General features: G+C 47.4%; 2 protein-coding genes across 2 annotated transcripts in view; both read left to right on the plus strand.

The window, feature by feature from the left end:
* The window catches only part of LOC105565859 (serine/threonine-protein phosphatase alpha-2 isoform), a 6,313-nt gene extending 1,261 nt beyond the window's left edge, over positions 1-5,052 (plus strand). Inside the window, exons 2-5 of the mRNA XM_012019400.1 lie at positions 417-548; positions 640-870; positions 961-1,289; positions 1,360-5,052. Coding sequence (XP_011874790.1) covers positions 417-548; positions 640-870; positions 961-1,289; positions 1,360-1,599 — 932 coding nt within the window. The 3' untranslated portion in view covers positions 1,600-5,052. The remainder of the gene's footprint in view (positions 1-416; positions 549-639; positions 871-960; positions 1,290-1,359) is intronic.
* A 1,120-nt stretch (positions 5,053-6,172) lies between these two features.
* Positions 6,173-13,100, plus strand: LOC105565860 (T-box transcription factor TBX10-like). Its single transcript, XM_012019401.1, has 4 exons — positions 6,173-6,356; positions 6,524-6,867; positions 6,945-7,196; positions 11,360-13,100. Exons 1-4 carry the CDS (start codon positions 6,173-6,175, stop codon positions 11,900-11,902), a joined length of 1,323 nt encoding a protein of 440 aa, XP_011874791.1. The 3' UTR covers positions 11,903-13,100.
* The last annotated feature ends 2,502 nt before the right edge of the window (positions 13,101-15,602 follow it).

A 15,602-nucleotide genomic window follows, 5' to 3' on the forward strand; every position in this document is an offset into this window, starting at 1 on the left:
TTTTAAAGGCCTGTGTCCAACTTGGAACTAGAACTTGGACAGAAATGCGTAGCCAATCAACTCGCAGCTTTTCCATAGAGGATATAGGTTGATTGGTTGCACATTTCTTGGAACTAGAACCTGGACACAGTTCTTGAATCGTGGACACAAGGCTTGAAGGCCTGTGTCCACAATGCCTAGAACTTGGTCCAAGTTCTAGTTCCAGGGAACGTGTGGCCAATCAACGTGCAGCTTTTATGGAGTAGCAATGCAAGTTGATTGGCCACACGTTTCTCGAAACTAGAACTTGGACCAAGTTCCGGAGCGTCGTGGATGCAGGCCCTTAAAAGTCCAGCGTCCTTTTTTTAGCAAGGCATTTTAATAATGTTTACAATCGTCGATTATTTATTACCGTTGCGAAAACATGCTTCTTTTAGTACGAGGGGCAAGACCAGGCAAGAATGTTCAGCTGACGGAAGTGGAGATTAGAGGACTGTGTCTCAAGTCGCGTGAAATTTTTCTATCGCAGCCCATCCTCTTAGAACTCGAAGCGCCATTGAAAATATGTGGTAAGCAAAACTAAATGTGCCCGGGATTCCAAGAAAAGCTTATAGAATTTGTAACGCGGGCCTCATTTCTCATGTTGATTTTCTCCGCAAGGTGATATTCATGGACAATACTATGACTTGTTGCGATTATTCGAGTACGGTGGCTTTCCCCCCGAAAGCAACTACCTATTCCTAGGAGACTACGTCGATAGAGGGAAACAATCGTTGGAGACCATCTGTCTCCTTCTCGCCTATAAGATCAAGTATCCAGAAAATTTCTTCCTGTTGAGAGGAAATCACGAGTGCGCGTCCATTAATAGGATATATGGGTTCTACGATGAATGTAAGTATCCTATCTGAGATACGACGGGTGGCTAATGTCTCTGTTTACTCTTCTTCTTTTACAGTGGTTAAATGAAGCGTTTAATTTCAGGTAAACGTCGTTACAACATTAAACTATGGAAAACGTTTACCGATTGCTTCAATTGCCTACCCGTCGCCGCGATAGTGGACGAAAAGATATTTTGCTGCCACGGAGGCTTGAGCCCGGATCTGCAAAGTATGGAACAGATCAGACGTATCATGCGACCGACGGACGTACCTGATCAGGGATTGCTCTGCGATTTATTGTGGTCCGATCCCGATAAAGACACCATGGGCTGGGGCGAGAACGATCGCGGTGTGTCGTTCACTTTCGGCGCGGAAGTCGTTGCCAAGTTTTTACACAAACATGATTTCGACCTGATATGCCGCGCGCACCAGGTGAGAATCTTTTCATCGGTTTCGCGACACCTCGGTTATTCGTTGACGAAAACTCATTCTTCTTCTTCAGGTGGTGGAGGATGGTTACGAGTTCTTTGCCAAACGGCAGTTGGTGACGCTGTTCTCGGCTCCGAACTACTGTGGCGAGTTCGACAACGCAGGTGCCATGATGTCGGTGGACGAGACTCTCATGTGCAGTTTCCAAATTTTGAAACCGGCCGACAAGAGGAAATTCACTTACGGTGGTCTGAATGCTGGACGGCCTGTCACGCCACCGCGGGGCGCGAACAACAAAAATAAGAAGAAGTGAACTCCTTAGATTTATCTTTTCGAATGCGACGCTTAGGATCTACAACCGCTACCGCCCGTCGACCCACCATCGAGACTTAGGAAGACCTTGTAAGAAAGAGAGAGAGAGATACGAGTTATAATAATTATTATTATAATTATATTATTATTTCTGATTGACTACGAAGCCTGTGGAAATAATTACAAAGAATCGGGAATACATTTATCGGAAAATCCGGAGGGGCGTTGCTTTTCACAGAGTTTATCAAAAGTAGTAAAGTGATAGTGCGTATGTCGTAGCTAAATGTGTTACCGTATAAAACAAAATAGTAGTGATAAAGCCATAAAAATCGATCGATCATAAGATTAGAGAGAACTTTACGTCGATTCAACGACATTCTTAACAATTGAGAAAAGTAAAACTTAGAGGACAGGCACTTTCACTATAATTCGTCTTTTTCCATTTGTCGAGCGTGACATCTGCGTCTTGTAGCTTGTTCATCATTTGCATTTACACTCGTCGGTGTCGCAAATGTCTGATTACTCGAGAAAAACGTGACCTTTTTTTCACCACTTTACTCTGTGAGAAAAATTGACACGATAATAGTGTCGCGCGAAAACACCACACACACACACACACACACACGCATGTACACGCACACTCATTCTCCCACATGCACGCACATAGTGCTCTCGCTTCATTATGTAAGTATGCTGTTAACAAAGATATCGATACACAAATAAACTAGCGATCATTTAAACTTAATTCCCTAAAGTATAATAGATATTTATAGCTTGATACTTGTGTAAGTTGCACAAATTTGTAAACGACATCTATTACGTCATACCTACTTTTATAAATATACATTTATATGTGTGTGAATTGTGAAATACAAAGAAAAGAGAGAGAGAGAGACAAGATTCGTTTCAAGAGCAAGTGTCGAAGCGTTAACGAATTGCTAATATACACGTTATATATTGTCCTGCGGTGAACGAGAGTATTTGTATCGCGGTTATTATGGTGGCAAGGCTTCTCTGGATTCATTTCAACGATGCTACATAAATGTCCGTATATAAACGTGGGAAGATAATAATCATGTGGTGTAAATGAGCACGCGAACGCGCATCGTATAATGATTGATGTCGTTGATATCACTGATAATAGGCGATTCGCCTTTTCCAAGTAATACGAAAAGGAGGAAGCCCCTTTGCTTTCGGTCGGGGGGGGATGTTTCATCTCCCGATCGAGATCGAGACGGTCCTGTTATCATTACTAGGACGAATCATTACTATTGTTAGCATCATCTTCCTCCACCTCCTCCATACGTCCATACCCCCATAACGCTACGCTCCCCCCTACCACGTTTAATTTGTTCGTCCCACCCTCGGCGATTCCGTTAGCCAGTACACAGATTCATCCTTGATAATAGAGAAGCTAATAATTCGATAGCTATGAGAAACTACCTACGACGCGAGGATCTTCTTACGGGATCTTGAGACCGATCATGTTCAACTTCTTTTCTTCACACTTGTACATTAATTTCTTTTTTATAAATAAAATTCACATAAAAACACCCATCATATTTCTTCAGTCGATCACATCCACCATCCCGACACGGCGCGATCTCGAATAAGCGAGTCGCGAGTTTTACTCTGTCCAGGATCCGCCCTCTCTTTTGGAGGCGCGAGTAACGTTTGCATGTGTCACTCTCGATCTTGTCCACCATCAACATCTCATGTCGCACATCGAACGCATAACACAGGTACTACCTTATCTATATAATGCGCATACGCTCGTGACTTATTCTTTACATCTGCCGCGTCTTGTCGAGGATACGTCTATAGCTGTACAGCTTGGAGCGCGGCTCCGGGGCAGATGTAACTTCGCCTGTGCGTCACATTCGGGGAGAGACGTGAATGTACAAGGGCTAAACCGATAACACCAATCGTTGTCTCGTCTTGTTGGGCTCCGTGCGAAGTACTTTCGTTACCGTTTGTAATTCCAGGGGGTTCGATTCAAGTACGATAAACGTCGTTCAGACCATTGATCAGCAAGTAAAGTGTCTAATCTAGTTGCATAGTACTTAACAAAATGGATTGTACTCTGGAGCGAGGTAGCGGGAGGGAAAGAGTATAGGGGCCGTAATTAAGCGAATCTAATTACACGTGCGATACATGTGCGAGTTGTCTTCAACTTTCCATCGATATTCGAAGCATGTATGAAAGTATACATCGATTGTAACTCTTCATTTCACGCGAGGTGTGATTGTATCATGGGTGCAGATCGTAAGTCAAGCCAAAAATAAAATCATAACGAGCCGGCCAAGGATTTTCGACTGTTTTAACTTTTTTAAACTATTAACGATTGTATAGACTCATTCTACTTGTCAATAATCATTCTCGCGTAAGTGTTATATTATATTAACAATTGTGTGTAAATATTGTATTTATCGTCGTATGCCGAGCGAGGTGGAGAATCAGCACGCGCCGCAGCGAGGCCGGGTATGTCAAAAGTACCGCGTTTCCTGCGCGGGCGAAATTTTGTTTCTTACCGAGGCGTCGAGTAAAAAATGTCGCGAGTTGCGAAACGAGACGCCAGCGGTGTCGCACGCGGGACAAGTCGGAGCGCTTTGCGACGCGAGTGATCTAATTGTAACAGCGGATTAGTCAGGTCGGATTCCGCGAGGATTGCGCAAACTGCGCGTGAGACGCGAGATGCGATAGTTTTAATAGGCACCTTTACACGAGAAGGGAGAGAATTGAGAAGCTCACGTCGATCTTTACCTTTAAATCGGAGGATTAAATGCATTCGGGGACCCGACGAAACGCCGTTCTGTAGTCTTCCCCACTAGAAATCGTACGGTTCTTCTTCCGGAGTTAACGTTCGTCGTCGCCAGCGAAAGACTTTGTCGTGGACATTGAAAACACATTTTGAACGGTCTCCAGAATTACGTAGCTGAGCAACTCCACTCTACGCAGAAATACGTACGATTAATTTTAATTCTCCTCCGCTCGCTTCATTTATATGTACATTACGATATTTTAAGTTCCGATTTGTCGTGGCGTTCAAAGTGCCAAGATTGAGATCGAGGTCGAGGTCGAGATCGGAATCCTCTCGGCATTGCGAAAATGAATGAAGAGTATCCTTTTCTCTCTCGTGCGTATGATCGATCTAAAACTAAAAGATTGTCAGTCTACAAAAGGTTTCACGACGGAGCTGCGTGAGCGAGGGGGGAGCAAGAGAGATTTTACACCAACTGAAAAAAACCTTACGTTTCCAACTAATGTACATATTGATATTACTAGACATTAATACATTGATAGAGCGCAGAATTTTGTCAACGTCCAGGAGTAAGCGTGGTGTGGATCTAAATGAAAATATATATTAAGCATAATTATATTCCATTCGGCACTATAACACCTCTGTACGTAGTGTATAAGAATGATTATTATTAAATAACTCTGTGAAAAGAAAGGAATTGCTGGAATCTTCTCTCCCCCGATGTCTCGGGCCTCCTCCCCCCGATTGTACCCTGGAACGGACCGTCCGTCCCGCGAGGCGCATACACGTACGCGTACGTGTGCATATAAAATTGAAATATTTATTCTCGGGCGGCACGGCGTACAGGCCCATTCCTGAGTCCATTGCACCTACCCCTGACATTTCTGGCTCGCCAAGACTCTCTGACTCCGCCTTCCGTGGCATCGTAGAAGAGGGCAGAAGATTCGTGCAGCATCCCATTGCCGTTCAACGTCGGCAGCGTGGCCAGCGTGGCCAGCGTGGGTGCCCGTGTAGGAGGGTCCTCGGAGAAGCCCTCCTCCCTTCCGCGTCCCTCCCTACGTCGCTCTCGTTCCGTCCTTCTCCCTCGGGACGGCTGGTGCCCGAGCCAAGAGAGCCAAGAGAGCCAAGAGGGAGAGAGAGGGACGCTTCGCGTTCTCCACTCGCGGAGAATTCGGAGAGAGAGAATGATGTCGCGATGATAAGGTAGTCGGCGGGGTAGTCGTCTCGGGCAAGTTCTTTCCGATTCATCTCGGATTCGAGAAGCGCGCGGCTTTGAGCGTCCTTGTCAACGTTGGGACACGGAGGTGAGGACAAGTCCTGTTGACGGCCGCGCGTGCGAGCGGCCGCCGTCTGCCGACGATGCCGGGATTCGTCGGGTACTCGGTATCGCGGGATCATCGGCACGCCGGTCTCGGCGTCGGTGTCGCGACGCCCGCTGAAATCACCCGCGAATCTTCTTTCAATGGGGAGCCGCGAGAGAGATCCGCTCGTTTCGCTTCGTTACGTTAGTCGCGGGCTCGGGGGGGGGGAGGGGGTGGGAAACCGAGGGGGCGAAAGGGCAAATTTTCCCGACGAAAGCCCGCGCTCTCCGAAGCGAGATACCGGAAATGCGAACCGTCATCGCGACCCACTCGCGATTCCTCCGACGATGACTTGCGTTGTAAAGTGCGCGTTTTCTCGATCCAAGGGACACCGTGCGATCGAGCTGAGGTAAATTTTGCGATATGGATTGCGGAGTAACGTGGATAACACATATCCTTTGTCGCGGTAATCGAGACGATAAATAACTGACATTGATATCGTCGACTTGACGATGCAATCGCAACACGAGCAACGACGCGAAATCGCCATCGATTGCTGCTACCAGCAATGGTCAGCGCATCATTATCATCATCACCATCATCACCATCACCAGCAGCAGCAACAGCAGCACCAGCATCAGCACCAGCACCAGCAACACTTGCCCGCTGTGCCGTCGCCGATGCAACAAATGGAAGGTGAATACGCTTCGGCTCCCCCTTTACGTCTCGGTCCGATACACTTTGATTTCTTCGCCTAAAATTACAACATTTTCATACAACGTTCGTAAGATTAGCGATTTTTAAGACTTGCCAGCTGATTTCTCAGCAACTGTCGATATCGCCAAGTGTGACGATCTTTCCAGCTTGTTTGCAAAGCGCCGGAAGAGTGAAGAGACCCCGCAGCCCCAGTCATCCGATAAAGGCCGTTTTGCCGATTCACGCGGCGACTCCGATCTCCCCGTCCGCCACGGTGGAGTCGCGCAACGACAGCAACAACAACAGCAGCCATCACGGTGACCATCATCCGAGCGAGGACGGCGGGTCCTCCGAGCGCGCCGAGGAGTCGGCGGCGAAGCGGCCGCTTCACCCGGCGCTGCTCGGCGCCGGCGTCGCTCTGGAAGCGAAGCCGCTCTGGGAGGAGTTCCACCAGCTGGGCACCGAGATGATCGTCACGAAGGCCGGACGACGAATGTTCCCCACGTTTCAGGTGAGGATACCACATCGTGACAAATACGCCGGGGCGATGGCGCCGATGACACGCGGAATGGTTTTGGTGATCGGCAGTGTCGACTCTTCGGCCTGGACCCCAGCACGGAGTACCTGATGGTGATGGACTTCGTCCCGTGCGACGACAAGAGGTACCGATACGCTTTCCACAGCAGCGCCTGGGTCGTGGCGGGTCGCGCCGATCCCGTGTCACCTCCCAGGATACACGTGCATCCTGACAGCCCTGCGAGCGGTGCCCACTGGATGAAGCAGCCGATTTCCTTCGACAAGCTGAAACTGACCAACAACCAGCTTGACGACAACGGACACGTGAGTTGACGTTTCGTCGACTTTTTGCCCAGTTATTCGCGAAAGCGTTTTATACCGACCTTCGGCACACGTGTCTCGATGATCCTGTGCAGCATCTGTATATTCCTTGCGACTCAATTCGTTACCTCTTATTTTCCATCGGGACGTATTTGAAATCTTGCAGTCAAACTGATACCGCCTTTGTCGACGAAAAGTTAAGTGTTTCAAACGAATCAAATCCTCCTGGGGAAATTTACGTCAGCTTGAACAAAACAACGGATCAATTTTCGCCACTGACGTTGTCCTCCTCGCTCGACTTTTTACATAATAAAATAGGTTGAAAGATGCGAAGGTTTCCACGTGTTTGTCGTTTACGGACGAGTTCGTCTTAATTGACCTGAGATACGAGCCTGTCGCTTACGCGACATTACGGAGAGAAACGACGCGACGCGACGCGACGTGGCGTGATATTTCCATGAGGATTGTCCACCGTTTAGATTTTAGAAGACGCCGGCCTGACGTAAATTAACGTCGCGTATCTCACCGAGGAACACTCACCGCGTGTCAATTCGTCTGTCTTAAAATAATTAGCGATACGATCGAATAATTACGACGGCTGCTAAAGACGATTTCAAATGTGTTGCGTTCTAATGAAACTCCACCCACAAAACTATAAAATATAATTACCAGAATCTAAGAAATGCTACGTAAATTTAAAAAGTGTTAGAAAAATCAACATAAAAATGCTAGAATTGAAACACTTTTGTTAATTTTTGTAACATTCTACAAGTAAGCAGACGTTTTAATTCTTTAAGATTTTGTTGTTTCTCAGATGTTTAAAACTAGCACAGTTTGAACTTGCTAAAATTGGAACACTTTTGTTAATTCTTGTAACATTCTACAAGTAAGCAGATGTTTCAATTCTTCGAGATTTTGTTGGTTCTCAAATTTTTTAAACTAGTAAAGTTTTGTGCTAACAAAATTATACATTTTCATGAAATACTACTTGCAATAATTTCTGGATTGGAAAACACTGTAATTTGTCGTACTATTTCGTAGAGATTTGTACAAAAAAAATTAATGCTCTAACGAAGATATAAAAATTCCTACAAATTTCTATTTCAAGTCAATTTTTGTAGTTGTTTATAGAAATTTTTCCGCTAGGGCAGTTCTGCTAAAAGAAATCAATAAAAAAAACCTGCACTCTTTAAAGACACTAGACCCTCGTCTAGCTTTCCATATTAATTTGTGTACGTATTTCGTTTTCTTATAGAGTTAGACAAGAAGCAACGAGATTAACTCTCTTCCACGATATTTCGCAAGCTCCAAGTTTTACGTCGCCTACAAACTCGAGAGAATTGGGAGATGGATTGTAATAACTGTGCGAGAGACCAACTATTCGTATAGCTCGAGATATTCTGTCTGCGACGTATTATTCTCGCGCAGCTTCCTTTCGCCGCGGATAGACGAGTGTCGTGTGTGTAAAGTAACGTAAACAAATGTAACGTAAACTGGGCGCGATCTACGGGCTCTGGGAAAGAGAGCGTACTTTGTAACGAGCATTATAGCGAGAAAGAATTAGCACCGGTCAGCATATCTGCTTATTCTGACATCGTGTGACGTCGATCGTGATTCGGAGTCGATTGCGAAACCTTTCGCAGGAGTGCAGCGCTTACGAGGCGTAATAACGAATACCTACGAAGGTTGAAACAAGCGTTGCAATCAATGATATTCCCGTTCTAATGAGTTATTTCAGATATAAATTGAAATTATAGAATGCAATATTTTCGTACCGATAAAAATGTCAAACTCATCGTTCTTTCTCTAATCAACGCTGCTTTTTGCCGACATTGACAATCGTTTGATCGAGCCTTCTCCATGTCTTTCCAAGGATTTTCTTGATCTGTAGTCTGTACAAAGGATAAAAACAGGTCGGAGAATATAGAATATGGAGTAATAGCGAATTCGATTGCTTGCACTAGTGCGCACCGAGCGCACACTGAGGCCTGTTTATAGTCAACTTTTATATTTAACTTTGTCTCAAGTACATGTTCAAAGAGTATTTAGCCAAAAAACGATCCGTACGGATGCTACATAGATCATTTCACTGGCTGAGAAAATATTTCAGACGATCCTTAAATATAAGAATTGACTGTAAGCAAGCCTTAGCGTGCACCAGCGCAAGCAACCGAATTCGCTATGAGCCGCGGTAAGTCTGTCACGAGTCGACCGATCCAGAATCTAGACCCTGGGCCGCTCGCGAGAGGTCGAAAGGTCGAGTGCGCTTCGATCTGTTCGATCGCGTAGCGGTGATAGCGCGGCGCCATGTACCTGCGGCAAAGTCTACGGAGCCCAAAATAATTTCTCGCGACCACGTTGGTGCCAAATCCATCAAGCTGGGCGCAAACACGATCGCGAAACAAACTCTTCGCGTCGCGACGAACGAAACGCGCCGACGCCACGGCGCGAGCGTGCGTGTTGAATGCAATTCAAAAGGGAAGTCGGATGGTCAAGTCTTTCCAAAACACGGAAATCGGACAGCATTAACGCTCACGTTCGCGACATTTCCACGTAGAGTACAGCAACGGTACAAGTTGGCTTAATTCTCGAGCGGATGTTTTTCTTTCGGTCGAAAGCGTATAGGCCTGTAGAAATTATGACGGTAGGAAGATTTACTCGTGCTGTGTTAGCGATATTCTTTACACTCTGCCACGTAGACATATTCAAACGTAATCTTTATCGTGTTTCAAATTTATGCAATCGTAAAGGCCGACGTGTATTCTCGAGGCGTGATTTATTTTTTGACACTTGAAACATCCTTGGGACGTGCGACGGGACATGAGAGAGGGAGGAAAGTTCCGAGTCTCCGCTCGCGTTTCTCCCAAGAATGTATCGCTCTTCTTTCGCGGGAGAGGACCTCTGACCCGTGGCGAGAGGTCGTTCTTTTTCTCCATACACAGAGCAGTTTGTTCCTTTAATTGCGCACCGAAAAATCCGGGCACCAGGCCGCGTAAAAAAATCGTAAAAACTCGCTGTGGGCGGGTCAGAATGTCAGAAATGCTCGCCCCGACGCGACTATCGCGCATTCAATTTTATTCTAGATTTCATCCTCGACAAGTCGAGGCGCGCATCTTCCCGAGAGACTTGCGAGAAATAGTAAAATCTCTTACAATTTTGTGAGATTGACCGAGGGAAAGTAAAAGCTAGTCAGTTAACTAAATTGTAAGGTACTTCCGGATGAATTAACGCAACGAACATCCGCACTTCCTGCGGAGCGTGGCCTAGATCCGATTTGCAATTGCATTAGGTAACGTTAGAGAAAATTGTGAATGAATAGCTGGCCCGCGAGAACCTACCACGGCGTCCCAATTTTCGGGGGCCACACACGCTTTTCCCTCCCGTGTAATGCACATTGCATACGTGTTGGATATTCCGCGTGTTGGATCTACCACCACACACGCCACTCACGAAGCATATGCGCGTGAGTGCGCGAGGAGAAGGACGAGGGTGTCGGATTGCGGGCCGGGGGTTAGTTTTTACGCTAATTAGTCACCGAGTCTCTCGTGGCTGTCAAACATTGCGACCGCCCCCCTGTGGCGCTCCTTCCTTCCATCGAATACGAGCTTCACGTGTCCCTAGTCCTCCTCTTCTTTTTCCCTTGTATATATCTTCTTTTTTTCCTCTCGGTTAGTTGCTCGTACGAAGGCAACTTGTACCAAATTGTACACATCATCGATCGCGCTGCGTGAAAGCGTTTGTCGTCCCACGTTTGTCACAATATTTGTGTCGTTACGCACCACCAGACTTGAGGCTTTTGTACTTTTGAGAAACTAAAAAAAGAAAGAAGAAGTTTTAATTTTCTCACAGGTCTCGTTTGATACCTGGCAGAGGGAGATGAACCTTCCAGCCAAGGCTGCGTTCAGAAACGTCATCCAAGCACCCCAGTGTATCACTTTATCTTTGTTGCTCGCCGTATGTTAAACAGGGATAAAATCCCATACAGCACGTCTTAGACATACATATCTAAAAGACGTCTTAAAGATGTCTTTTAGACATGCGTGCTGTATGGGATGATACACTGTGGCACTCGGGTGACGTTTCTGAACGCAGCCCAAGAGGGAGATGAATTCGTAAGGAGAAAGAAAGTGCTTTCCCTCGTTACCCTTGATGCTTTCGCGTTGCAGATTATTCTCAACTCGATGCACCGTTATCAGCCACGCTGCCACGTGGTGGTCGCCCCCTCGCCGCCGGGCTCGGCGCCGGATCCCCGCACGGAGAACTTCAAGACGTTTTCCTTCCCGGAGACCAGGTTCACCGCGGTGACCGCGTACCAGAATCATCGGATAACGCAGCTCAAGATCGCCAGCAACCCGTTCGCCAAGGGCTTCCGGGACTGCGAGTCGGACGAGTGCGACGGCGTGGCGGCCGTCGGCGGGATGGCGAATCCAGCCAAGAGGCCGGCCACGGGGAATACGGGGGCCACCCCGGGGGCCACGGCGGCCGCGAGTCTGTCGTCCGGGTACAACGCGATGCCGGCACCGATACAGATCCCGGGTGTACCCGTCGCAGGCGCCGCGTCTCAGGAGCACCATCAGTTTTACGGCGCGACGGGTGCAGCGAGCCACTGGACGCATCATTATCCGAGCCATCACGGCCAGTCGCCGGTCCATTATGCGACCCACCCGCAACATCCACATTCGAGCGCGTCCCTCTACGGGCCGCGATAACCGACCCCGTTTGCTCACTTCTCATTTCTCATCGTGCGGATCGTCATCGGCCGACGATATCTCATACATCTCGGAAGTGGGAGTGCAGCTCGGACATTCTGCCTTGGTACTTTCATCGGTCGCGCGGTATCTTCTCTCGCGAGAATCGAACATCTCGATGTTCGTTATCGCAAAGCCCGTATCAGACTACGGACCGAGATTGGGATTAGACTGAAATTTGACCAGTCGCGGTAAAGTTTACCAATCTCAAGTTTAGTAAGCTTTTACTCTAATTGAAAAACAGGCTTCAAGCCTAATTTAAGAGGAAGAAGACTCGTAATTGGTCCAATTTCGATCTAATCTCAATCCGTAGTCCGATACGGGCTTTACGAACTTCATTGTTGCCTTTGTGAGACGCGTTCGATCGTGCGCGGCCTCTCGACTTTCTCTCTGTCGACGGTCGAGAAAGAGATGGGCTCGCGTGAAACTATCAGTCGATTGGAGGATCGACATTTTTACTCATCTATATTTATGCGTAACGCAACTTCTCGACCTAAGCTTATTTATCTGACAATGAGAATAAGACGTAGTAATCGATAAATCATATGCGTAGTCTCGCGTTACTGTACCAAAGATTGTGCCAATTCTCTATCGCTCGTGATTCACGTATTATATTACATACAATATAGTCTATTTTTTATATGTATATATATGAACGAAAGTAATAATTAGCTAGGCGATACGCGCGTGTCATTAAAAGTATACCGACATACTTTTACAAAATGCTGACGCACCACGTGGTATACTAAAATTTATCAACAAAAGCAACCGAAACGTCCAATTTCTATCCGCGTAATAAGATTTTTTCGGATTTGCACGTAAGAAACGATTCGGCCGATCGACGCTGGCGAAGTTGCGGAAGAGGGCGAGGGAAGTGAGTGCCTTTTGTAGGAGCAAAGTGCGTCTATTTATACTGGGTGTCTCAAATGCCGAACGAGCCTAAAACGTTCTCGAGCCAAGACGGGAAAGTAAACGCGCCGTGACACTTGGTGAGAGTAACGTGGTTACTAAGTGCCTTAATAAATTATGCCACCCGCGGGTATCGTACCATTGTGCCTTCGACTTTTTAAGAGTCCTCGTTCAGCGTGCGATACCAATGGAGAGGGACGTTTTACGGCCAAACGAGCCAAACGAGGAATAAACAGTCGAGTAACGCAAACGCATAATTTATTTCTCCCCTCTCGACCGAACTTCTCCCACCACTCTTTCTCTCCTAAGAATTAGTCCAATTAGTTAGCAATTTACCTCGGAGAGCGGACGCCTCTCCGTTTTCTTCGATTCGTTAACACTAGAACTTTTTTTATACCACGCCAGTCTCGCACACCAAGCGATTGCCTAGTCAAATTGGTAGTTAAAGCTAGGAGCGATATCGACAATTATGCGGTTTGACATGGCGACCGTCGGAAACGAGCGTCTCAAGTCTCCGTGGAACGGCGGCGACCGGGCGACGGACGAGACCCGACTCGACGTTCGCCGTGATTGATGGCTGCGCGAGGAACAACGCTGTGTAAACATATTACAAGCGTATGCTTAATGATCGTCGGCGGCTACGCTCCCCCGGTCCAGCTAAACGTTTTGCACTCGTCTGCATTTTCAAAAGTGTCCTCGCTCCTAAAGCCTTTGGCTTTAAAGGAGAAAAAGGTGATAGAAGAGGCAGGCCCTCGCTTGTGCTCGTGTGATCCCGCTATTCCGACTGCATACCTGCATGATAAAGCTTGGCCACGGAGAGCTTTTAACCGATTGTGTGAAATGACTTTAGCACGGGCCTAGGAGAAAAAAAGCACAGCGTGTGCCACGACGAGGGGGGTCTCGTCGTGTACTTTTGACACCTTAACCCTAAGAGTGATATAAGGCGGTGCGAGACTCCACTGGTCTCACCACAGAGAAGCCGCGCTTATCGACGGCGCGTGACGGCGCCGGCAGTAAAAAGACGCCTCCCTTCTTCTTCATATTCCGTATTCTTTCATCTTCGCCGTAGGTGTTGCGGCTAACCGGAGTTAATCCTCGAGAGGTCAACCGACCCTACGTGCCACCATGAGCGACACCCCTTCTGAGATTCTGAGCTTGCGAATCTCAAAGACGACGACCTGCTCCTCCTCCTCCTCCTCCTCCCCCAGATTAACGTCACGCGAAATTTTTACCGCCGACGTTGCTGAAAAAGAGCAGAAAAGAAAGACACACTCGTCAGTCTGTTAATTGCACCTTACAGAGAAATTAATCGCCATGTCAGCTGCTGGAGAGCCGCGAGTACAATTTTATCCAATTACAAAACACGCTGCGTAGCGTAAGCGTCGGCAAATACATGTATACATGCAGACAATAGTCATATTTTGGAAAGACGTGTGTGTACGCGGATTCCTTTTACATTTATTAGCCCTTACAAACCCTCTTTATCGCGGGGGCGTAACCAGTGACTTTCAGGGAAGCGTCTGGAATCACTCACCCTCCCGGCTCTCGTCTCGTCCGAGTCTTTCCAGCCAGCCCAGTCTCAGCCGCCGAATCAACGCTCACGACTTTAATTTCTAAATAAATTACTTGTCTCTTCTTCGCCGCCACGTTGACACGCCCGTCGTTGCGTCACCTGACTGAAGAGAAAGAAATATTTCATTAGCGCGAACGATGCCTATTCTAAATCGGACAGTTCGATTCCTTAAAAATCCTTAAAACAATCAATCCTTTATCCCTCAATATCATTTATCGATATCGAATATGAAACAGCGAGTATAACGGATATAACGAGGGACGCGCGAAGCGAAGGAGCTCAATAAATCTCTCTAATTTTCCGGCGGTGGCTCGTTGGTCGTGGATCAAAGACCGACAAATGAATCGTTCGGTAGATGGAGAGGAAAGAGAGGGCGTGTATCCACATATCCACGTATCCACACATCCAGGAGGATATGTGGACGGACCATGAATCCGTCATCGCCGCGTACCAAACCACGGATCGTACGATTCGTGCGCGCACGGTGGCAGAGCTTTTATAGTTTCCACGCCGTCAGCGCGGCGAAACGCTTTCTGAATTTTCGAAGAAGCTCTCGAGTAACGTAGTGGAGCTATATATACATCTACGTATGTATATAGAGCGAACAGAAGCCCTTAAAAAGCCCTATCGCGAAAGAAGCGTTTCTCTTCTCGGAGAAAAAAAAAGAAGAAAGGGTACTTTATTCGAAGAGGCGCTTTTGTATATGTTATCGCAATGCTCCTCGAGGCTCGATTCACGAAAAGTGCAACCTTCCGAGAAGCAGAGAAATTGAGGAAGAGTCGCGCTCTAATCTTTTATCGGTATCTCTCGCGCGATCTGGTATCGTAATCGGTACCGCTTTGGACGCGCCAACATGTGTTACTTTCGAGAGAGAGAGAGCTCTAAAGAAAACTGGATCCCCCTCCTCCTTCGGCGAAGCAAACCGCCTAGATTCGAGATCCCAGTAAACGCGTTGCGCCTTGCGTCGCGTCGCGAAGCGGCGCGGATGCGACGATCAAGAAGTTCATATCCCGCGCACGAATACGAGCGCAATGACAGATTTACAGATTCCAGCCATCTTCCTCCGCACGGGGCGGATTCTTAAAGCGGAAGGCTCTCGCGTCCCGACGACCCGGCGTCCCGCACGCCGGAGTGCACGTCAAATCGCACCTCGACTGTTTACGCTTCACGTCTGCAACC

Source organism: Vollenhovia emeryi, unplaced genomic scaffold (assembly GCF_000949405.1).
Source record: "Vollenhovia emeryi isolate VEMERY1.0 unplaced genomic scaffold, V.emery_V1.0 DF939148.1, whole genome shotgun sequence".
Taxonomy (NCBI): domain Eukaryota; kingdom Metazoa; phylum Arthropoda; class Insecta; order Hymenoptera; family Formicidae; genus Vollenhovia; species Vollenhovia emeryi.

What these genes read in the sequence shown, in the direction of transcription:
- LOC105565860 (XM_012019401.1), top strand. Translation starts at nt 6,173, where the DNA reads ATGCAATCGCAACACGAGCAACGACGCGAAATCGCCATCGATTGCTGC. An exon ending in GCCGATGCAACAAATGGAAG is followed by an intron (nt 6,357 to 6,523) that starts GTGAATACGCTT and finishes CGATCTTTCCAG; the next exon opens with CTTGTTTGCAAAGCGCCGGA. An exon ending in AGCTTGACGACAACGGACAC is followed by an intron (nt 7,197 to 11,359) that starts GTGAGTTGACGT and finishes TTCGCGTTGCAG; the next exon opens with ATTATTCTCAACTCGATGCA.